This window comes from Vitis riparia, chromosome 6 (assembly GCF_004353265.1).
Source record: "Vitis riparia cultivar Riparia Gloire de Montpellier isolate 1030 chromosome 6, EGFV_Vit.rip_1.0, whole genome shotgun sequence".
NCBI lineage: Eukaryota > Viridiplantae > Streptophyta > Magnoliopsida > Vitales > Vitaceae > Vitis > Vitis riparia.
Window position 1 is genome coordinate 13797265 of NC_048436.1, and position 23514 is coordinate 13820778.

The 23514-nt window shown below is 38.6% G+C and overlaps 2 protein-coding genes and 1 long non-coding RNA gene across 4 annotated transcripts; 2 read left to right on the top strand and 1 right to left on the bottom strand.

Annotated features, from left to right (window-relative positions):
- Window positions 1-6151: 6151 nt before the first annotated feature.
- LOC117916355 lies at window positions 6152-10291 on the bottom strand. The gene is made up of 3 exons (XR_004651546.1): window positions 10130-10291; window positions 9959-10019; window positions 6152-6449 (listed from the first exon to the last, which is right to left on the bottom strand). It is a non-coding gene; the product is annotated as an uncharacterized LOC117916355 (long non-coding RNA).
- A 728-nt stretch (window positions 10292-11019) lies between these two features.
- On the top strand, window positions 11020-20089 carry LOC117916854 (B3 domain-containing transcription repressor VAL1). Of its 2 annotated transcripts, none has more exons than XM_034833049.1 (14): window positions 11020-11457; window positions 11628-11741; window positions 13292-13373; window positions 13462-13563; window positions 14373-15034; window positions 15170-15266; window positions 15384-15558; window positions 16468-16544; window positions 16640-16720; window positions 16843-17067; window positions 17542-17591; window positions 18052-18165; window positions 18289-18356; window positions 19090-20089. In XM_034833049.1, the coding sequence occupies exons 2-14, from the start codon at window positions 11629-11631 to the stop codon at window positions 19842-19844; spliced, it is 2601 nt and encodes an 866-aa protein (XP_034688940.1). In that variant the 5' UTR covers window positions 11020-11457; window position 11628; the 3' UTR covers window positions 19845-20089. The 2 variants fall into 2 exon arrangements, with proteins under 2 accessions (XP_034688940.1, XP_034688939.1); XM_034833048.1 differs by having other exon boundaries at window positions 11021-11457; window positions 14367-15034.
- Window positions 20090-21495: 1406 nt separating this feature from the next.
- On the top strand, window positions 21496-23042 carry LOC117915585. The gene is made up of 3 exons (XM_034831177.1): window positions 21496-22257; window positions 22472-22575; window positions 22707-23042. The coding sequence occupies exons 1-3, from the start codon at window positions 21637-21639 to the stop codon at window positions 22972-22974; spliced, it is 993 nt and encodes a 330-aa protein (XP_034687068.1). The 5' UTR covers window positions 21496-21636; the 3' UTR covers window positions 22975-23042.
- The last annotated feature ends 472 nt before the right edge of the window (window positions 23043-23514 follow it).

The following is a 23514-nucleotide window of genomic DNA, read 5'->3' on the forward strand; positions in this document are numbered from 1 at the left end:
GACATTCAAATTTCAATCCTTTTTTAGTTAAAGTTGGTTGCTATTGTAAGCAGCACGTATATGACTAAAAATGATAAACATAACATTTGAAAGGCACATTTTTTTTCTCGCCAAATTTGTAATTACCAGGCTATTCAGATCAGAAGTTCCTCAAGCCAATAAATTAATTACTCAATCATTAAGGTGTAGCACTACAAGAAAATTTATTTCTACTGACGGAAAGGAAAAATATTATTGATGACCAACTGGCCTCTTTTAACCATATATATTAGTGTGATGAAGTCCTTAGCAACATGTAAGTGCTTCTTGACAAGCAAACAATGTATTTCACGAAGCAAGTAGTTAAGTAGGAAAGGGATCCGTGTAGTCAATCAAAGGTTGCTAGAAATTTGGAATGAAGGCCTTGGGGTATAGATGTGCTAAATTATATGAGTATATTCAGGTTTTCAAGTTCTGCCTATATTATCTTTTACTGGTAACAAGGGTCTTAAAATCATAAACTAGAAAAGAATAAAAAAATAAGTCATGTGCTTAAATGTTATCCTCTTTATTATCAAAATATATTATATTTCATGTTTTCCCTTTTGTATTCAGAGGAGCAATCCAAGCCCTCTAAAACTTGAGATGTATTTATCTGTCAGCATCTAAATATTCACATATCAATAATCAGAATCATGACAATCAATAACTGATATGAAACAATGGGCAATGTGGTTAAGGCACTAGACATCAGGCACAATTAACCACACCATCTTTCACCACCATCAGGCACTAGGCAAACACAAATAACTAGGTACCACTCGCAAGTGTAATTGAGACAAAGCAATAAGCACTTGTAGAGTGCCTAAATGTGGCACTAGGCTGAAAATAAACATCTTAAAAGTATGTGCAGTTTGTAAATTTGTGTCTGAAAAGGGACAATTTTCATTTTTGTGATAAATTTTAGTTGATTTGTTAATTTTCAAGAGTATAAGAGTTGTAGAAGCAATCTACATAATTTTGGATATAAGATGTAAAGAGAACCACTAACTAAAGATAAATGAGGTGGTGGGAAATTTTACAAAATGACCATGTATGATGTCTTATTTCTTGGACTCCACATGTTGCATGCCATGTATATAGTTTGCAACACATACCTGATCATAAAGCATCATGGGTCTTGCAATCCAATTGCTATATAGGCAAAAGGAAAATTCTCCATCAGCATGGTATAGAGCGTCCCTACTTCCAGACAATTTTGATTTTTTGATAGGAATAAAACCTTGGAAAGGGCACAAAAAGTGCACACGATATATACTGCCTTCTCTTCCCCTGATCTCCTTGAGAGGAGACTCGTCCTCTTCTTCTTCTCCTTTCTGGGACATGGGACTTGTGAGGGGAAGGGAACCTGGCTCTAGTCCTTTAATTTCAATGGCAAGGGACGTAGATGAGGCACCGAACCCCCTGTCCATCATGCTCAGAGATGGGTCGACAGTGTGTTTGACAAGAGCCCCGACCTCTGATCTGGGAAAAAACATGGAAAAGCAGAGAGACTCGACGGATTACCCCCCGTGTGAAGAAGGATGGTCAGAAGAGGAGCTCTCCAAATTATTACTTTTTAGTAAAGTCTTGGGAATGCCGGTTGAAGGGCATGAAGTCGAAATTTTGGAGCTGCTTTCGAAATTGAAGCTGAGGACTGGAAGTAACTCACTCGGCAAGAGAAGGAAGAAGAAAAAATCCTGTTCCACCCGATTTGAACGAGAGTTAAAAAGATTGGAATGCTCTGTTAGTTATAAGGGGACATCAGGGATATCCAAACGATCTAGTCAGAGCTCCTGGGATTTGATTCCAGTTGATTAATGAGAATTAAAATTCTTTGCTGGAACGTCCGAGGGCTTAATGATGGTGATAAAAGAAAACTGATCAAGGGAGTGGTGAGGAATCAGAAGGCTGATTTGGTTTGTTTATTGGAGACAAAGGTGAAAGATGTCTCTATGCAATTGGTGAAAAGTGTGGGAGTAGGAAGATTTCTTAATTGGGCTTCAGTGGACGCAAGGGGCACGGCAGGTGGAATCCTTCTCTTATGGGATAACAGAGTTTTGGAGAATTTGGAGGTAGAAATTGGGGGGTACTCCATCTCTGTTCGTTTTAGAAACTGCAGTGACGGATTCTCTTGGATCTTCTCTGGAGTGTACGGGCCAGTGATTGGTAACGAAAAGGAAGACTTTTGGGAAGAGCTTGGAGCCATCCGTGGCCTCTGGGAAGACCCTTGGTGCATAGGAGGGGATTTTAATGCTGTTAGATATCCAGAGGAAAGAAGAAATGCCCCTAGACTCACAGCAGATATGAGGAGATTTTCAGAGGTGATAGGGGAGCTGGGGCTGAGGGATATCCCACTGGCTGGAGGTCCTTTCACTTGGATAGGGGGCTTGAACTCTCAAGCTGCCTCTAGATTGGACCGTTTTTTAATCTCTGACCAATGGGAGGACCACTTCTCTGCCATCTCTCAATCTGCTCTCCCTCGCCTGGTCTCTGACCACAGCCCCATCATTCTAGAAGCTGGGGGTTTCTCTTCAGGCAAAAGCCCCTTCCGCTTTGAAAATATGTGGCTGAAAATTGATGGATTCAAAGACCTAATAAGAAGCTGGTGGAATGGATATTCGGTTGAAGGCTATAGCAGCCACTGCATCGCTGAGAAGCTCAAAGCTCTTAAGAAGGACCTGAAAAAATGGAACAAGGAGGTGGTAGGCAACGTCTCTTTCAACAGAGCAGAGGCCTTCTCACGCTTACAGCGGTGGGAGGCCAAGGAGAATGAGAACGCTCTCTCTCCTGAAGATCTAGAGGCTAAGAAGCTGGATCTTGAGGAATATAAGAAGTGGGCCCTTCTAGAAGAAACTTCTTGGAGACAGAAGTCAAGGGAAATCTGGTTAAGAGAGGGTGATAAAAATACCAAGTATTTCCATAAAATGGCCAATGCTAGGGCAAGGAGGAATTTCCTATCCAAAATTAAGGTAAACGGGGTGAATCTCTCATCCTTGGCAGAGATAAAAGAAGGTGTTTGTAGTGCCTACCAAACCCTTCTCTCTGATCCTGGGGATTGGAGGCCTAGTATAAATGGCCTTAACTTCAAGGAGTTGGGAGAAGGCTTGGCCAGCAGCCTAGAAGTTATGTTTTCTGAGGAAGAAATATTCGCAGCCTTGAGCAGTTTCTGTGGAGACAAAGCCCCAGGTCCGGACGGCTTCACAATGGCCTTCTGGTTTTTCTGTTGGGATGTTGTTAAACCAGAGATTTTAGGCCTCTTTAGGGAGTTCTACCTCCATGGGACCTTCCAAAGAAGCTTAAACTCCACGTTCCTCTTGCTCATTCCTAAGAAGGAGGGGGCCGAAGATCTAAAAGATTTCAGACCAATCAGCCTGGTAGGGAGTGTGTACAAATTGCTTGCCAAAGTCCTTGCCAATAGACTGAAATCAGTGATGGGGGAGGTGATTTCTGATTCTCAGCATGCTTTCGTCCATGGGAGGCAGATTTTGGACGCTGTTCTTATTGCTAACGAAGCCCTTGATTCTAGATTGAAAGACAACATCCCGGGCCTCCTTCTCAAGATGGACATTGAGAAGGCTTTTGACCATGTCAATTGGAACTTTCTTATGGAGGTGATGTCCAAGATGGGATTTGGACACAGATGGATTAATTGGATAAAATGGTGCTGCTCCACGGCTTCCTTCTCGATCCTTATTAATGGAAGCCCCTCGGGCTTCTTTCGTAGCTCTAGGGGATTGAGACAGGGCGACCCTCTATCCCCCTATCTTTTCCTTTTGGCCATGGAAGCTCTTAGCCAATTGTTGTCCCGTGCAAGAAATGGAAACTTTATCTCCGGTTTCAGAGTGGGAGGAAGAGGAAGTGAGGGGCTGCTCGTGTCCCATCTCTTGTTTGCCGATGACACCTTAATTTTCTGTGACGCCGATGCAGATCAGTTGCAATACCTTAGCTGGACATTCATGTGGTTTGAGGCGATTTTAGGATTAAAAGTCAATCTGAATAAAACAGAGGCCATCCCAGTGGGGGAAGGCATTCCTATGGAGACTCTTGCGGCGGTCTTGGGTTGCAAGATAGGGAGCTTACCTACATCCTACTTGGGTCTTCCCCTTGGAGCCCCCTACAAATCCATTAGGGTGTGGGATGCAGTGGAAGAAAGATTCAGGAAAAGGCTATCTCTCTGGAAAAGGCAATACCTCTCCAAAGGTGGCCGTCTTACCTTGCTGAAAAGCACCGTCTCAAGCCTCCCAACCTACTTTCTCTCTCTCTTTGTGATCCCCAAGAGAGTGTGCGCAAGGCTTGAAAAGATCCAGAGGGATTTCTTATGGGGCGGTGGAGCCTTAGAGAATAAGCCTCACTTGGTGAGTTGGAAGGTTGTTTGTGCCGATAAAAAGAAAGGTGGCTTGGGCATTCGTAGTCTAGCTACTTTTAACAAGGCCCTTCTTGGGAAATGGTTGTGGAGATTCGCAAATGAGAATGAGCCCTTATGGAAGCAAATTATCCTTAGTAAGTATGATCTGCAAGAGGGAGGATGGTGCTCCAAAGTTGCAAGAAACCGGTATGGGGTGGGGGTCTGGAAGGCCATCAGAAAAGGTTGGGAGAATTTTCGTTCTCATTCCCGCTTCATCATTGGGGACGGCACCAGAGTGAAGTTTTGGAAGGATTTGTGGTGTGGAAATCAATCTCTGGAGGAAGCGTTCCCCATCTTGTTTAACCTCTCTGTCAATAAAGAAGGATGGGTTGCTGAGGCTTGGGAGGAAGACGAAGGAGGAGGTAGCTGGGGGCTTCGTTTTAATAGACACCTTAATGATTGGGAGGTGGGTGAAGTCGAAAGCTTATTAAGCAAGCTTCATCCCTTGACCATTAGAAGGGGGGTGGAGGACTTGTTCCAGTGGAAAGAGAACAAGAATGGAACCTTTTCTGTCAAGTCCTTCTATAGCTCGTTCTCAAGGGATACCAAACTCCCCTTCCCGGCTAGAACTATTTGGACGCCTTGGGTCCCAATTAAGGCTAGTTTCTTTGGCTGGGAGGCGACTTGGAATAGGCTGCTCACCACGGACCGCCTGAAGAGATTTGGATGGAGCATCCCCAACAGATGCTTTTTGTGTAAATATGAGGAGGAAACCACAGATCACCTTCTACTGTTTTGCGAGAAAGCCAGAATGTTATGGCTTCTAATTTTCTCCCTGTTTGGGGTACAATGGGTGATGCACTCCTCTGTGAAAAAACACCTCCTAAGTTGGCATGGTTCCTTTGTGGGCAAGAAAAGGAAGAAAGCTTGGAGAGCTGCCCCCCTTTGCTTGATGTGGACCATTTGGAGAGAAAGAAACAGGAGGGCATTTGATGATATGGAGAGAAACGATCAAGACATTAAATCCATTTTTTTGTACACTTTTGTGAATTGGGCTAGGGTGTATATAGAGGATCACACTTTGTCTTTGATAGATTTTGTAGACTGGCTAGCCACCAAGTAAGGGTCATGTTTGTTTTGTCCCTTTATTTTTTGCTTCTTTGTCTTTGGTATACTCCGTGTATGCCTTTTCTTTAGCCTTTGGCTCTTAATGAAATCTTTTTACCTATAAAAAAAAAACGATATATACTCATATTTCCAGATGAATGCAGAGGATGGCCACCTCTATTCTTCCTTTTATTTTTTTGTAAGCAAATTAAAAGTTAATATATAATTTAAAGTGTGCCACCTCCATACTTCCAAGCTCATCCACCACATATGTCCTCTTGGGTTGCAGTACTGGAGTACTTGGGCATGAATGCCTACCTTTGGTTTAGATGTCTGATCATTTCAAATTCCCAGGATATAGAGGGGTTTCTCCTGCTTCACTTCCAATAGAGGTGACACCCTATGGGTCTCACCAAGTGCAGGTCAATGGCCTTCTAAGATGGGCATTCACTTGAATTTTTTGATAAGTAAACCATAAGATGGGCATTCACTTGATGACTTCTTACACCTCTATGAAGGTATCATGCTTAGAACATTTTGATGCTAATAGGCTACTGCCCAACATGGAATAGGTGAACCTTGGTGGTGAGTCTAGTCCTCCTACAATCGAGTACTTCAGGATTGGTTTAAGGCTCCTGGTACAATTGCTACAAGAGGCTCACAAAGGAGAGATTGGCATGCATGAAACCTCTTTCATTAATGTCTACAAGACATGTGTCAACACCAAAAATTTATACATTTAATGGGAGTTCCTTTTAGGAAGCAACGATTATAAGAGGGTCCATGCATGATAACAAATAAAAAACAACTGAACTTTGATCTCTTGTGTTGTCAAGTTCTTTCAGAATTTGAGGTTCACTATCATCCAAATTTCCTATACAAGACAATTGCCACTCCTTCTAACCAGCACTCACTCCACTATGCTCTTTTGCCAAACTTGAATATCTCCCTTTCCCATGTGGTTGACCTCCTGTAGCTAAAAATCCAGCACAAACACCACAAAACCTCCCCACTCAATGAATTATGAGTTTTCAAAACTTGCTTAAAATATAAAAATAAAACTGCAGGCTTGTTTGCCATAAATATGAGTTGACACCAAATTCTGCATCTCGTATACAATATAGAGACACTTGCATCCCCATGTTGAGCAACATTTCTTTCTAAAAGCTACGGAGTTACAACATATTTTATGAACCATCCATTATGCATGCCCTTTTTCTACTGTAAACTTTAGCTTTATTTCATTTTCCCATGCCTCTGGTTTGTTTTTAAATACAAAATACGCATTGTGTTTTATAGGCAAAAATAACAACAGGAACAATATGCTTATTTTATTTCTTTAGCTCTCATCATTCACGTTTTCTTCACATTATTTTGATGTTTTTATGTTCTCCCCACCCCCACTTCCCTTTATTCCAAGACATGGGAATTTTTGCAATTTTTTTTTTTTTTGATAAATAAGGTATTTTTGCAACAATTTTAAAAATTCACAAAAATCATTTTTGGCCCCTTCACGGAACTTAAAAGTTAAAAGTTCAAAAACCTTTTACAAACGTGTTTTAATCCTATTGGATCATTTTGAAAACAAAAAAGAAAGCGTTTTAAAGCTTTTCTTTTTTAAGCTTTTCCTTTTTAAGAGAAAAAATGATTTCAAAATTCAAATGTCAAAAAGGCCTTTTTCAGAAGAGTCCAAAATCACCGCTTGTTCTCTCTATAAAAGGAGAAGCTTTCCCCATGAATTGATCTTATCTAGGGTTTTTTGGGTGTCTACTCAAGGGTCTCTACAGGGAAGGCTCATTTAGGTTTCCACCATTTTAGAGGTTCAGAGAACTTTCATGAGGATTTTGCTTTCTTTTTAAGTGTTTCACCATTTTTAAAAGATTCCAGGAGAAAGGAACTTCATTATGCTTACAAGCGAAGAAAAAGAACTACAAAATGGGTTTGATCAAGAATGAAATATTGAAGCTTTGACAAGCAATGGAACACCTTTTCTGTCGATCACCATTAACTCCGTTAAGGTAACTTCTTTCCTATCTCATATTGTATGTTTCTTTATTATCAAACGTTTCTTCATGTTGAACAATTAGATGGCTACAAGTTACTCATGGAAGCAATAGTTCTCATTCTTTTTCCAATTTCAAATTTTGATTCAAACCAGTATGGCTAAATCACCACCCTATTGTCAATCTTCTTCTTCGCCCTTTTTTTTTTTTTTGATTGGCCACCCTGCTCTCATCATCATCTATTCACAACACATCACAACCCCACAACTTTATTTGACCCCAAATTTGCTCATCATAGCCCCACTCAAGATAGTTTGTCCTAGGCACACTAGTTTGATCATGTAAGCCCTCTATGCCCCAATTGGATACAGAATCACCTAGTTGGATTGAGATACTTTCACAATCGACCTAGTGCCTCCCTTAGATGTTCTTCCTTGAATCATCTTTCCCTTTTCCTTTTCTCTTTGTACCTCATTAATCCGTTCCGCTCTGTTCTTGCATTGTATGATTCATGCATATTTAGATCTAAGCCATATGCCATGTATTGCTTAATTGTTTATCTTCCTACATTATTTGGTGTGATCACCAAGCAACTTAGTTATAGTCTTAATTTATTCACTTGTGAGAAGGTGTGCTATTCATTTTTTATTTTTATTTTATAAGCAATAGAAGCAACTATAATTAAAAGCGTCAAAGAAACGACACAACAAGGAACACAAGAAGCATACAAGTCATGCCTTAATGAGCAAAAAAGGAAAGAGAGACCACAAAAAACCCCTACTTTCACTTAACAAGGGCTTAACCACTCTACAAAATCTAATAAAGACATGAGATCTATCTCTATGTATACCTTCACCTAAGAAAGAAAAGTACCAAGGAACGAAGACTTCAAATAATGGTCTAAATGCTCTTCGTTATCAAATGACCTCTAACTCTTTTCCTTCCAAACAATCCAAAAAATACACAAAGGAGCCGCTCTCCAAGCCTTTTTCCACCTCTTACCTACATGAGTGCCACTCTACCCTAGAAGAGCTTCCTTAACTATGGCAGGTTGAACCCACTGGATTCCAAAGAGAGCAAATAGCAAATCCCCCAGAATCCTAACTTTGGAATAATAAAGGAGGATATGATCTATGGATTCCTCCTCTTCTCTACAAAGAAAACACCTATTTACCATAGTCCACCCTCTTCTTTGAAGTTGATCAACTATCAAGACTTTTCCTAAGCTAGCATCCCACACAGAGAAGCTAACTTTAGAAGGAACCCAAAAGTTCCAAACCACACTCTTTGGGAAATTAAACCTTTCCCCCAATTCCAGCCCATCACATAAAAGCTTAACAAAGAACTTGTTGTTGCTTGAGTTCATCCACACCACCTTATCTTCCTCCTCACCAACAACTGTCTTCCCTTGCAGTCAAGAAAAAAGCTCCTCTACAATGTCAACCTTCCAATCCTTTAAAGATCTAAAGAAACAATAGTTCCAAGGTGTGCTAGTCATTAACTAATCAAATCAATTCTAAATTTTCCCTTACATGGTAAACACTGCTACTTTATCAAACATGTGTGGATATCTAACACTATTCTACGCTATCATTGGAATCTTGACTCATCCCTTTAGGCTGCCAAACAGTGCCATTGCCCATGGAGTTGGTGGGAACATTTTTTTTATCTTCACTCCCTTAGGGAGGCACAAGCCTGCTTCCTTATCATCCTCAATCTTTTTTTCTTTTCACCCTTATTCAATGGCCCTTTTCTCTTTTCCCATTCCCCTAAAATAGGTTACAACTGCTTTGTTATTCAGACATGCATGCAACTCACAGTTGTATGCCACGTAACAAGGTCCAGGATCTATACACAAAAATAGAGGAACCGGTTTATGAAAAAAATAATAGTGATAGAAAGAAGGAAAAATATTCATGACAATTTGAAGAATCCCAATCTGCTAAAAGATTTCTGTAGCCTAAAGGCATGAATCTGTCACTTACAATGGATTCATACCCCATAAAAAATAAAAATAAAAATGAAAAGATGGTGTTTTGATAATAACTATAATCATATTATCAAAATTTAGTGAATCAAATATCACAAATTAGGGATACTGTCAAGTAAACTTGTATAAATAACTTCAAAATCACCCCATGTCTGAAAAACATACCGTCACTGATCCTACCTCTACACTTGAAACTACATTACTTTGAGTGAATTATTATGACATCATTTCCCATAATTGATACACAATCCAATTCAGTAAATTTACTAACTTCCAATATGCTCCAATTGGAAATTCCTAAAGAAGAAATGATGATTTCAATTTCACCTAAGATCCAAATTCAACAATATCTAGTATACCACTATGAAATCCAAAAAATATTAATAAAACCAAAAAGCACCTCAACAATAATAAATCACAATTTCTAGCGAGGATCTTAATCAAACAAATAAACGAACCACACCTAAAAAAACGCAAGTTCAGTAACATTACCTCCGAAGCTCGAACATCTTCAAGCAAGATCCAAATTTTCTTCCAATTCCTCCACAATCAACTAACAACACAGAAACAATAAAAAATCACATGTACTGAACAACTCACAAAACTACCAACACAGAAAGGGGAAAAAATAGAGAAAAGAAAAAAGAAAAAGGAAGGAAAAACCTTTCAATCAGATTTCGATTTACCAGTACATTCGTCCGATCCTCATCCTCCATTTTCTCAGATTTTGCTTCAAAGTTCGAAAATCGATTGTATGGCGACACCGCCCAATTAGGATTTCTAACGCGGGATGCGTGGTTGTTGTACTTGTCCACCGCGGTGGGCCTTTTGTTGGGTTTTTGGGTTTGGCCCACTTTAAATCCGAACCGTTAAAGTGAGACAGGAGATTTTGAATCTTAGATAAGAGCACAAATAAATGAAATTAACGCGTAATCACGTTATTTATGTACAAAACAATAACATCACAAATAAGATATATACGGATATAAACAAATAATATTAAAAGATAAATACGTAATTTATGTTTAAAATAATAACATTATAAATAAAATACAAAATAACGGAGGTGGACAAAATAAATAAATAAATAAAAGAATAACGTTTTATTTGAAGTTCAAATGCTAACCTCTCCCACCTGGCTTAATTTTTTAAAAATTTTCAAAAAACTTAATGAGTATTTAATTGTATACTAAATACGAATAATTTTAATTGTATGTTCAAATAATGGTCTTGCAAAAAAGGCTGCCAGATGGGATTTTGAACTCGTGTTTCTCCAAAAGGGTAAAAACAATTTCCACACAACAGAAGCTGACAAGGCAGAACCCACAGATAAGCACATTACTGCTTTGAAAATAGTACATTACTGGCTTGTTTTGGTTTACTACCCTCTTTGGACTCTTTTAAATCAGAAAAACGCGTTTTTTTCACCCATTTGACAAACAAGCCCTTTTCGAGGTGTGGCAATGGGTAAGAGCCGAGCTGTCCAAATAAACATGGCAGTTGGGGGAGTTTTTTAATTTAGACTGGTTTTTACTGATACGTGTTGCGCGCTGACATGTGTCACATGCAAAATTAGTGCAGCCATGGGTGACCGACATTGGACAATGTGGCGGCAGTCATGACGCCAACGAAACCGGCGGGTAAGGATATCACTGTCCGAAAGTGAGACAGAGGAGAAAGTAGAGGGTGGTGGTGGAGGTGGACGATTCAAAACGCTGCGTTTTGAAGTGTCGTGCATGCAATTTATGCATCTGTTGCTTTGCATGCACTCACGCTTTCTGCTCTCCGCCTCAAAATCCACTCCACCGCCCCGGCCTTTCTCAGTCGCCCAGTCCACCGCCGCCTTCACTGAGCTTACCTACTTGGCTTGCTCCCGTGAGGTTCAGGTTCTGGGTTGAAATTTTGGAAGATAAGAGAGGAAAAAAGGAATTGGACACTGGTTTGTTATTCTGAGGTTGATTGGTGGATGAATCATTGGAGATTGGATGAGGGTGGGTGTGTTTTGTTCTGTATTTCTCTCTCTTTTTTTTCTTTACTATCTGATGCTGTCTCTGGTTTTTTTATTGTGGTGATCTGTGGGTTAAATTCGATGGGGATGAGAGTTGTCAAAAAGGGGTTTTAGGGTTTTGATTTTGATATGCTTTGTTGATTGATTTTTCAGAATGGGTTCGAGGATTTGCAAGAACAAATGGTGTGGCACGACAGCGTCGTTTGAATGGAAGAAGGGATGGACTATAAAATCCGGTGCAGTTGTCGACCTTTGCTACAAATGCGGGTAACTTTTCTTCCACTTCTAGACTTGCATTCTTGAAAAATTTTCATGTATGGGTTGTTTATTGGTAGGTTTGATGCTCCTGGTACAGTTTGGGGATGTGGGTTTTTGTTCTGTTTGAATTTATTTTTATTATTTATTTATTATAACAGTGTCTGATTTACGTCCAGTAACTGTTCAAATTGGAATTTTGGGTTTATTAAAAGTTAGTTTGTTTTTGTGTTTGATTTTGCTATTTATCTGTTACCTTCTCCCCAAGTGGGATTTTGGAACTAAAAAGAGATTAAGGTTAATTGGAAATATGATAAATTTTCATTTTCATATCTAAAATTAAAAAACTTAAATAGAGAAAAGAAAGGGATAGAGGAGATCCTTGTTGACAAGTAATTGCCTTAGAAGGACTAACCTGTTTGATAAATTTTATTTAATCAATACTTTCCATTAGTTAATCACATTGTGGTTGATAAAGGGCCAAAGTTTTCTAAATCAATCTTCAAAGAGCAATTCGCTAATACCATTTTGTAATGATAACTATTCCTATAGGCTATAGTGGAATAGGGATCATTCTCATTATTTTTAGTTTTGATTTATTTTAATTTTTTAATAGTGATGAGATTTATGTGAGGATGAGGAAGGAATCTACTATTTTTGCGAAGAAGAATTCTTTGGATGAGTAGCTTAATACGGCTAAATGTTGAATTGTTTTATTTATTTTTAACTTTTATTTTTTGTTTCATTCTTAATCAATGATCTCTATGTGAATACCGAGTTAATATCTCACAACCAAAACATAACATAGAAAACAGAAATGTTAAGAAGGATTTTTCTTGAGGTTCAACTTGGAGTAACTTGAAAGTGGGAGTTTCATGTTTGAATCGTAAAATACATGTCCAACAAATTGAGAATGATGTTATTACCATCGGAAAATCAGTCTTTGAGGCTTGGTTGTAGTGGCAAGGGTTTGGGGGTGGGGATGTGAGAATTCTACACATCTCTACCCTGATTTGAGCTCATGATGCTAAGCAAAACAACTTGACTTGGAAGTTAGGATATACAAAGAAAGCAACACTTGAAGAATGGAAGCTTGTATTGCACTAGAATGCTTTACAATGCTTTTAGAAGCTTTAAGTGCTTGGCGCCTTAATCAAATGAGGTCACCACCTATTTACAAGCACCAAGTGAACTCTCTGGAACCCTCAAAGGTTCCTTACATATTTAGAATTTTCTAGAAATTCTACACAAATGTTATGTACATGTTATACACAAGAGTTCTCATGAACTCTCCATCCACTAGTAGAGATGTGTAGATGACTCTTGGTGGTTCTAGAAGCTTCTTGCTCCTTATAAAAGCTCAAGTGAGGGATCATTTGAGCAGGTTTTACATTTTGCTTCCTTGCTCCTATACATCAACTAACAAAGAATGTCGCTTGTACTTCTATCTTATTTTTATATTTACATTTTTTATCAATGGAACATATTATATCATTCTAATAACATTTTCTTTTAAAGTTTTCTGCTTGGCTCTACCTAACTTGATATCTTATGTGCTTTAGTTCCGCTTATGAGAATTTAGTTTTCTGTGAAACCTTCCACCAAGAGGAAGACGGTTGGAGGCAATGCAGTTTATGCCACAAGGTAATGTCATAGCCTGATTTTCTTTCTCTTTTTCTTTTTTTTTTCCCCTAACTTTACCTTGTAAGTCAAATTGAGTTTGGTATTGCAGCGTATTCATTGTGGATGCATTGTTTCAAACTATCAATTTGAGGCCCTTGATTATGGTGGTGTAAGGTGTTCTAGCTGTTTAAAGAGCCCTCAATGTCATCCGGTGAGATCAGTTTAAATAATTGGTTATGCCATCATCCTAAAATGTTACAATCACATTTGTTTAATTTCATTAAGTTGTAGGTTTGCATGGGTTGAAGATTTATTTGTTTAGGATCAATTGTTATTAATCATGTTTTGCAATATAACATGATACATTTTTTTGAAAGTCTCCCTAACTTTGGACTGTATGTTCAATTATGCAATGTGAAACTAGAGTGATAGTATAATTAGGTCAGTAACCTTAGAGTGCGTTTGGGAATGATTCTAGAAAGCGTTTCTAGCATTTCTAACACTTGAATGATAAAAAATTTCAAGTATTAAAAATATTAAAAGCGCTTCCTAGAATCACTACCAAACGGGCTATTAGTAGTGTTAAGTATTTTTCAGAGCATATTTGTTAAGCCCATGCAAAGACTGATTCGTTAAAGTATTAGATTTGATGTATTCTATCTATAAGATTTGCATAGTTTCCAAATACTTCTTTTCTATGCAGAGATAGGTCCAGTTTGCCCGTACGCAAATCTGGTGTAGTGTTGGATAAAATTATTATGGGAAAACCTTTTGTCTCCTTGCAGATTTTTTATCTTAATTTAGATTTAGCTAATTTAGACACTTCTTTAGGCATTTCTTAAAATATTTTACTGTTCAAAAATCCTGTTTCCATTTCATATTGCTATTTCCCGGCAGAATTAGAGATATCATAGGCATTTCTTAAAATACTCTCCAGAGTTTCTATAGTCATTTTACAAAAACTTTCTGTCAAACCTATTAGTAAATCAAGCCTTACATAACTTTTCCACTCAGATGCAGAATGATGAAACTCCCAATGAATTTGGTACATCAACTGCAAATAGCATCAACGATTTGCAACACCCTTGTGTTGAAAATAGAATGAATTGCAATATTGTTGGCAAGGATAATTTTATGCAATTGGGAAAAACTATGGAGGCCGATGAGCTCAACCACTTGCTTCAATCTCAGAAAGGTGATGCAAATATATCTCTTGGACAAATCAAACAAGATGATAGCATGCATGCAGTTAGAGAAGTTAACACTATCTTTCCAACCACATCTCTACAATCCATTGGACCATCTGAATTTGCCAAATCAGACAATAGTATACCAATGTTAATGGGTAAAGATGTGTATGAATCATTGGTTCAACCATCATTGAATATCAGCTTGAGTTCCTCTTCAGGGCCTCCAAATTTTTTGTTACCTTTTCCTGGTAATGCTGTTGAAGGAATGGAACACAGCAAATCAGCTTTCACTTTTCAACAAGGGCAAAGGACACGCCATATACTGCCCAAACCTCCAAATTCTAGCCTCTCGATAGGTTCAGAGGCAAATAAAAGCATGGTTCCTGAGATTCGCATTGCAAGGCCACCTGCTGAGGGGAGGGGACGGAATCAGTTACTTCCTCGATACTGGCCAAGGATTACTGACCAGGAACTGCAGCAATTATCTGGAGAGTATCCATAAATATTTCATACTTTAATTTTTAAGTTGATTATAATCATAATAGAATGTGATTTTATGTAACATTCAATGTGTTGGTTTGTTCATTGATTCAATTAAGTGTTTACCTTACATATGTTATCTTAAAGTTTGAATTCCACCATTGTGCCATTATTCGAGAAGGTTCTGAGTGCTAGTGATGCTGGTCGAATTGGTCGTTTGGTCCTCCCAAAAGCATGTGCTGAAGTAAGTTTTCCAAAGTAGTCATCCTCAATACCTTTGTTTCTTGTATGCTAGCTTGTGTTATTTATTTTGTGGAGGTTTTTCTTCCTTTTCATATGTATAAACTGTAAGTCAATACAGGCATATTTTCCTCCTATTTCTCAATCAGAAGGCCTTCCATTGAGGGTTCAGGATGCAAAGGGGACAGAGTGGACATTTCAATTCAGATTTTGGCCCAATAATAACAGCCGGATGTATGTTTTAGAAGGGGTAACCCCTTGCATACAGTCCATGCAATTACGAGCTGGTGATACTGGTATATTTCATCTCATTCTTTCTCAGTGGGTGGTATACATTACCCATCTTTGATATACATGTTTTTCATAGTATTTTGTATGATTATGCTTGTGTAACAAGGAAGTGTGCTTCTCATAGCTTGAGTTTGTACAGACAGTGCATATAGGCTGATGTGGGAAGGGAAAGTTTTGAAGTTGACAATAATGGCCTTTTTATTTTGAAATATAAAGGAGGGGCTCTGAGCATGTTAACATGTCTAGACTTTCTGTTTATTCAGCATTTCTCATTCTTTGATTGATATTTAGATTTCCTTTTAATGGAACTGAGTTTTATAATTCTTGTAACCAGTAGGTACAATCCTAAAGATCTCAAGAGATATTTGTGTCTATTTTTTCTCTTGCTTTCTATGTTAGTTCTTGAATACCTGTCTTCTGCAAATAGTTATGTTTTCTGCATTTTGATTGGTTCATTACATACCAAAATTCTTTTTCAACTGAATTTTAACTGCAAGTGGATGGTTCATTGCTAGTGGTAACTTGCAAGCAGGGCATATGCGGATGAAGGGAACAGTTGTAATATTACTCATCATGTGTGTACGGTCATTAAGCATGTTTCAAGATGAACAGAAAAAATTGTTGAAAGCCCAAAAAGAAAAAAAGGAGAGATGTGCTTTCTATGACAGTACAGAGATATACTTTTTGTTGTTATAAGGAATTGTTCAGGCACATGTATGCCTGAGAACATACCTCTTAATTTTCATGTCTATCTTTAAGTAATATTGATGGGTGCATGGAAGTTCTCATCCTAGATAATTTGCTAGTTTTTTTATTATATATATTTTATTTTATCTGTGACATGCTTCCTAAATGGAAATTGATACAGATTGTGTGTTACTGTTCTCTTTCTCAGATTTCATTTTTCATTGCAGTTATATTTAGTCGGATAGATCCTGGAAACAAACTTGTCATTGGATGTCGAAAGGCATCAAATTGTGTTGATGTGCAGGTCAGGCATCTTAATTATCTTCAGCATTTTTGCCTTCTTGCATCCTCTTTCTTTGGGATCATATTCATTCATTTTCTGTGACATATATTAAACAGGATGCCCAAACATCAGCCCTGTCTAATGGCACTATTTATGGAGGATCTTCTTTTTCTAGTGTCACTGAAAACCTGTCTACAGTAAGTAGTTGCTCTTGGTCTCTTCCAATCTCTGAAAGGAAGCAAAGATCCTCACCTAAGTGCTGTGTCCAAACATTTCAATTTTATCTGATGGTGATATTGTTTGGCATACAAATGAGAAGTGTGCAGGCAAGATGAATGAGGATTCTCCACAGCAATCGCTACTGATTCCAGAGAAGAAGAGGACTCGAAATATTGGGTCCAAAAATAAGAGGTTGCTCATGCATAGTGAAGATGCCCTGGAGTTGAAAATAACATGGCAGGAAACACAGGACATACTTCGCCCACCTCCAAGTGTTGAGCCAAACATTGTCACTATTGAAGGCTATGAAATTGAGGAATATACTGTAAGTAATATCCAATCAGAGGATGTCTATTTGTTTTTAATATATTATTGAGGGGCAGCCCTTCTTGTTTGTTTACTAGTACAAAGCCCTAGATGCCGTAGATTTATGCTATGTTTGGTTCCAGGAAAATTTTAGGGAAAATGCAAGGGAAAGAAAATAAAGAGAAAAAATAGAAGAAAAGAAAAAGTGAAGGAAAATAAAAAAATAGATTTAAGATCAATAAATTATTTTAATATGCTACTTCAAACTCATTACTTATTTTAACTCTTCAACATAAAGATTGAATAATTTGAAAATGCATAAGTTTCTAAATAATTTTAATTATATTACAACTAAACATGAGAAAATCATTTTCTTTACTATTTTTTTTCTTTTCTTAGTACTTTCCAAGAACTAAACATAATCTAAGGAAATTTTGAATTTGTACTGCATTTTTTTTTTGTGGTAATTTGTTGTTAATGTTGTCTCATATAGGAACCTCCGGTTTTTGGAAAAAGGAGTATATTCACAGCCCGACCATCTGGGTAAGGATTTCTTCAATATATTTTCTCATGTTTGTCATGAGTGCACAGGAAAAAGTAAAAGTAATGTATTAGAGCTTAAAAATCCTTACTCCAAAATAGGCATTAAGTGAAGTGGTAGGATTCCAATATGCAAGGTCACTAATCTTCATGGCTGTATTATCTTTTCCTTTGAAGTACTTTAGACTCATGCTTTTCTAATGTCATCTTTCTTCCTCATTCACCATTTTATTTCCTTGGAGCTCATTGACACATGGAGAAATGAAATAGCTCACACAAATTAGGTCTACACCTTGCATGCTGTGTGTACTCTAAATCTGAGAAGGGTGAACTTTTGAATTCAATTTCACATCAGCACATGCATAATTAAGACACCTGGATTTAGTGGGAAAGAAATACTAATCAGTGACAGTAGTTGAATATGTCCATCTTGTGTTGAAAGAACAAGCACACTGTTGTCCAGGGGGCAGGATCAATGGGGTCAGTGTGATAATTGCTCCAAATGGCGAAAGTTGCCCATAGATGTTTTTCTCCCTCTCAAGTGGACATGTGCAGACAACATTTGGGATTTGAGCAGGTGCAATGCTTTTTCTTTATATGTTCTTTTATTTATTTTCTGTTCTTAACAAGCATGAAGCATCTCATGAGATGAAAGCTGGTTGACTAATCTACATCTTCATGGTTTATGATGCACTTCTAGGTGTTCATGTTCTGCACCAGATGAGTGGAATCCAAAGGAATCAGAAAGTCTTTCCAGACTTGGAAAGGGTATGACTCAAGCCTATGTGGTTCCTTGGATATTCCATCAAGAAAGGCTTTATGATGTTTGTTTAGAAAATGGCTTGTGAATAAAAGGTGGTTTATGATTAGATACTTGTGAGGCTTGATGCTTTATAAACAGATGGTGCATGTGTTTCTTTTTCTCTCCCTCTTTCATTTTTTGTCTTTGGCTGCACATTCAGGCTGTCCCATTACATCAAGAATGTGTCATCTATAATTTGTATATGTTCTATGCATAGGTACAACTGGCCACATTGTAGGATGTTTATGCCTGTGCATTGATTTGGTAGAAGACTTGAGATCTGCATGCTTTACAATGGATGTTTTTTGTGCTTATGCATGTGCTCATATAATGTGATAAGAAGGTGGAAGAAAGTAGTTGTATGCCATGCTCATAACAACTCTATGAGTTTGTATGACGTTGGAGAAACCTCCATGAGCAACAGTCTAATGAAATTGCAATGAAAATGATGTCAAGCTGCAATTGACAGAAAAATTTTGACCTCTATGAACCTGCTTTTCAATGACTTGGAAAGTTGGAGTAACTGTCTGGACGGTAAAAGTTGCCCATTGTTCTGGTTATCCTTGTCAGCCATGAAATCAGTCTCATGGAAATCCACTAGTTCAATGGTCATGGTGCCCTTGTTCTATTATTAAGTTTGTTGTATAGGAAGTTCACTTTTAATCCTCTATAAATCTGAAACCTTTATTTCGTGCCCAGATTACAAGAGGCAAAAATCCATGGAGAGCCACAAACTAGCCCAAGAAGGTGAGCCTACTGGCTTAGATGCTCTGGCCAATGCTGCAGTTCTAGAAGAAAATGGAGGTGACTCTGGTGAGCCATCAGCTGAAGCCACCACCAGACACCCTCGGCACCGCCCTGGCTGCTCATGTATTGTATGTATTCAGCCCCCAAGTGGAAAGGGCAAGCACAAGTCCACATGCATATGCAATGTGTGCATGACTGTGAAGCGCCGATTCAGAACCCTAATGCTGCGCAAAAAGAAACGCCAATCAGAGCATGAAGCAGAATCTTCACAGATTAAGCACCAGATTCACCCCATCAATGAATCAGAAATAAGCGGCATGGTAAGAAATGTGTCATTGCAGAGAAACCATTCAGACGGTGAAAACAACCAGAGCAAAATCCAAGAAGAGGTAGTCGCTGAAACTGGTACAGGACAAATAGACTTGAACTGCCGTCCTGACAATGAAGAAGACCTGCTTCCAGGTGTAACAGGAGTGAGCATGACAAGCCTTGTTCAAGCAGCAAGCCATCCATTGGATTTCTACTTGAAGCAGACTGGGCTCACAAGTTTGATATCTGACCAACCGATGAGCTCAAACTCCCGTCCCCTCCCCCAGGTTACTGGAGGGGAAGATGGACACCTAACTGATGAACGGTCCCTTTCACCTCTAATCTGGGAGCATGGGAGTGGAGCTGGTGAAGGCTACCACAAACCCGATTTGGACTGAAAATCACCCGTCTCCGTGGCCTCTACTTTTCTCCTTCCTGAACATTTTAAATTTATTTGTGGTCATGTTCCTTTCTGTAGGGGAAGGTTTTTGTTTGTGATACATTGTTTAGTTAAATGTGCTCCTGTTTGTTTCTTGTCATGCACATCTCCTTCTCTCTGTGTGAATATTTTTCTAGTTTTTATACATTTGAATTGACCAGACGGGCTAAACAAAGAGCAGAGCTTGGTTGGTTTCCTAGTGAAGATTTCATTGTTATTGTCCCTTAATCTGCATCTTGGTGGAAGATTTCTCAAATCCCACAGGTTGAACCATGTCTTCATGTTAATGCTACCACAAACAGTGAAATTTCTCCACACAAGTGATTACTCTTAGGGGAGATCCATAGCTACAGTATAACTGCTAGAAGAAATGGGATTATTAGGCCTTTACAAAACTTGAAGGATCCATGGTTGTATATCACATATCCTTGAATGGTTTCCCAAGATTCTTTCAGTGCAGACGGAGTAAGCATGGTGGGGCAGACTATATTTTTTTTTTAAGAATATCTAAATCAAACTCATTGAAATCCATCAAACTAAAATAATCCCAATGTTGAATAAGCATGGCTTTTGACTCTTATCATCAAGAAATGACAAATGCCCAGCAGGAAATTAAATTGGTATCGGTGCAGTCCGGCCTATGTTTGTTTTATGCCTCAACCAGTTGATAGAATCCAGGTTGTACAAATCGCCAAGCATATTTTTAGAACAAATTACTTAATGAGCTAATCTTTCCATATTTATACTTGGTTGTAACAACCTGTACCTCCCATAGTTAAGAGGGTGTTTCATGGGATTGCAAGCTAGACACACATCCTTTGCCAAGTCAAATAAGTCTCATATGAGGTTTCAAATAAACTCTTAACATCATTTATAATGACTCGCTCTCTCCATGCAGGCAATGTTAAGTATACAATTTGTAACGATTTCATTATTTTCGTACAGACAATATTCACTCTAAACTCACAGATCTTGTGGCTTTAAAATGTATTTATTTGATTAAGAAGACTGTGGTGAGAAGCAAAAAATATATGACAATTGGTTTTGTATATGATTATGGGAAAGCAAATATAAAAAAATACAGTCTTGGGCTTCATGTAGACCACCAGCTAACAGCCGAGTTGTTGCAGAGAAAGTTCAAGTTCAAATTAGAATTTCTTGGGCACATCGAAGCTCTAGCCAACCTTTTGACCATATCCTTTTGGCCGGCTGGTGTTTCATTTTTCTTTCTCAAAAATGGTTCACTGTCATCTACCATGGTTATAATATAAATGGACTAGATATATTGGACTTCTCCTTAGAAATATTTCTGGACAAAAGTAATAACATATAGTACTGCAGATAGAAGACCATTCGTCATATACAATAAATTATGAAGAGTGGTCGGGCGTCCATATGTTAAGACAATTTTGCAGGCTATGATAATAAAATTTTGTCAGAAGTGAAGAAGATAGCCAGCACGGGGAAGTATATAGTAGAAGTGGAGGTGAAGAGGCAATGAGTCTTCAAAGTTCCTACCTTGTAGAGGAATCTCTATGCTTGAGGTTAATTATGCTGAGAATCTAGCAATTTTCTAGGACTAGGCCAGCATAATTGGACTTTGATCACTGTCTGTATTTTCCACCTTCGTTACAAACTAGACAAGCCCTTTTTGATCTGGCCGTTTCCTTGGCAGCCCACACACAGGCCTGACCTCTTTCTTTCTCTAACAACTGGAGGGTGATCAAGAAACTAGACCAATTGAGAGACTGATGGGTGATTTAACAACATTGGCGAAGGCAAGAAGAGAGCTTGAAGAATTGTATCTGGGGGTTCCTGATGAATCGGTAAACCTCACGTTTCAGGACCTAGCAGAGGTGACAAAAAATGTCGTCCCCCAACCGGAGAAGAGGAAAGCCATCTCCATTGAGTCCATTCCAGAAGGCAAATCAAAGAGAGAAGGACCATCACCCTTGAACAAAATTCCCAGCCTTGATTTCAACAGAGGCTTGCAAGCATCTAAAAGCTCTCCTCCTTCTCATCATCAGCATAGTCCCTATCATCATCACCATGTCAACAAGGATAGAACTGATTCACACAGGGCTCCCAGCCGCCACCACAACCACCACCTTGACGGAGAAGGCATGGGTCATCATTATGCAGACGGTGAAAACTTTTCTAGCCTTGCAAGTCCCAAGGGTTCTAGGAGGCACTCAGGGTATAGACATGCAGTTGAGAGTAGCATGGCTTATGATGACAGAAGCCATGTGAACATGGCTTCTATCATGAGCCCATTTTCAGAGAGAGGCGGACGCCGCCGCCCTGGGATTCCTCACTCCAATATTTGTACTATTTGCAATACCTACATCTATATTTTCCGTCACCGATGCCTGGTATGAATATTCTATCAGTTTCCTTTTGAATATATGGATATAGATGATCGACAAGTCTATGGCCTCACAATTTTTTACGTAGAATTAATGAAGAATTCAAAACTGTTACTAACTCTAATGCGAACCTATCATTTAAAAAGAGAAGGAAGTGTTTGATTTTCAGTTATTTTGGTGAATTGTTAAGAATGATGATGGGATAATTGCATGTGGGCAGGTGTGTGGCAGAGTGTACTGCAGGAGCTGCCTAAGCATGGGCATGGGGGAGATGACAGAAGGGAGAAAGTGTATTGCTTGCTTGGGAAGAAGGTTCAGCCAAAGGTATATATATACACACACACCCCACATGCTCCTTTCTTTCAAATTTATCAATGGTGGACACTTTCAAGAGTGAATATTAAGAATGTACGGTAGATACAGACAGGCCTAGTTTAACAAAATTGATGCTGCAGGTATATAAAAAGAGCAGGAGATATGGGGTGTTGTGCTGGGTATCCAAGTATGGCAAAGCAGCAAGAGCTGTCATGGGCAGAGAAAGGGCCAAGGAGGAGCAGTGAGAGGGGCCGCAATAGAAGCATGATGATGTCTAGATCAAGAAGTCCTGTGACCCCAAGAACCCCCACAAGGTCCCATCATCAAACCAGCAATACGCCTTCTTTTGTGATGAACTCACCTTATTCTCCTTACTCTCCTTCTCACCACCACCCCATTCCTTTTTGAGAACCCTCATGACTTACTACTACTTTTTATGTCGAAACATTTTATTAATGTATTAGTTTGATTATTTATGTTGTGTGTTTGAATTACTCCATGTATGCTTTCTTTGCCATGAAATGAATTTTTTTTCTTGAGAAACGAAAGGAATTTTTGTAGGAAGGCAGGGGAAAAACTTTTTCCAGCCAAGCCATCTTCAAATAATTTCATCATCACCTAAGCAACTTCAGTTCTCAAATAATCTATTATGATCTGAACAACCCCATTCCTCAGACTTCTCTTTGCAGTTTGTTCCTTTTTCTTCATAATCTCTAGCTCAACTTGGAATACATGAAGACGCCAAGAACAACAAAGTAAGCTCAGCCTGAGTTCTGATAGAGAAGTTTGAAGGAAATTGGCAAGACCCCACAAAATGCTCACCCAGGGCTGATTGATCTGATGAGTCTGAACAGAGCTTGGATGGATTTGGCTGATCTTTTCAATTAAATATCAGCTCTGTGGCGGCTTCTACACGCATACAAATCTAATTTGACTTAGGCTGGCTTA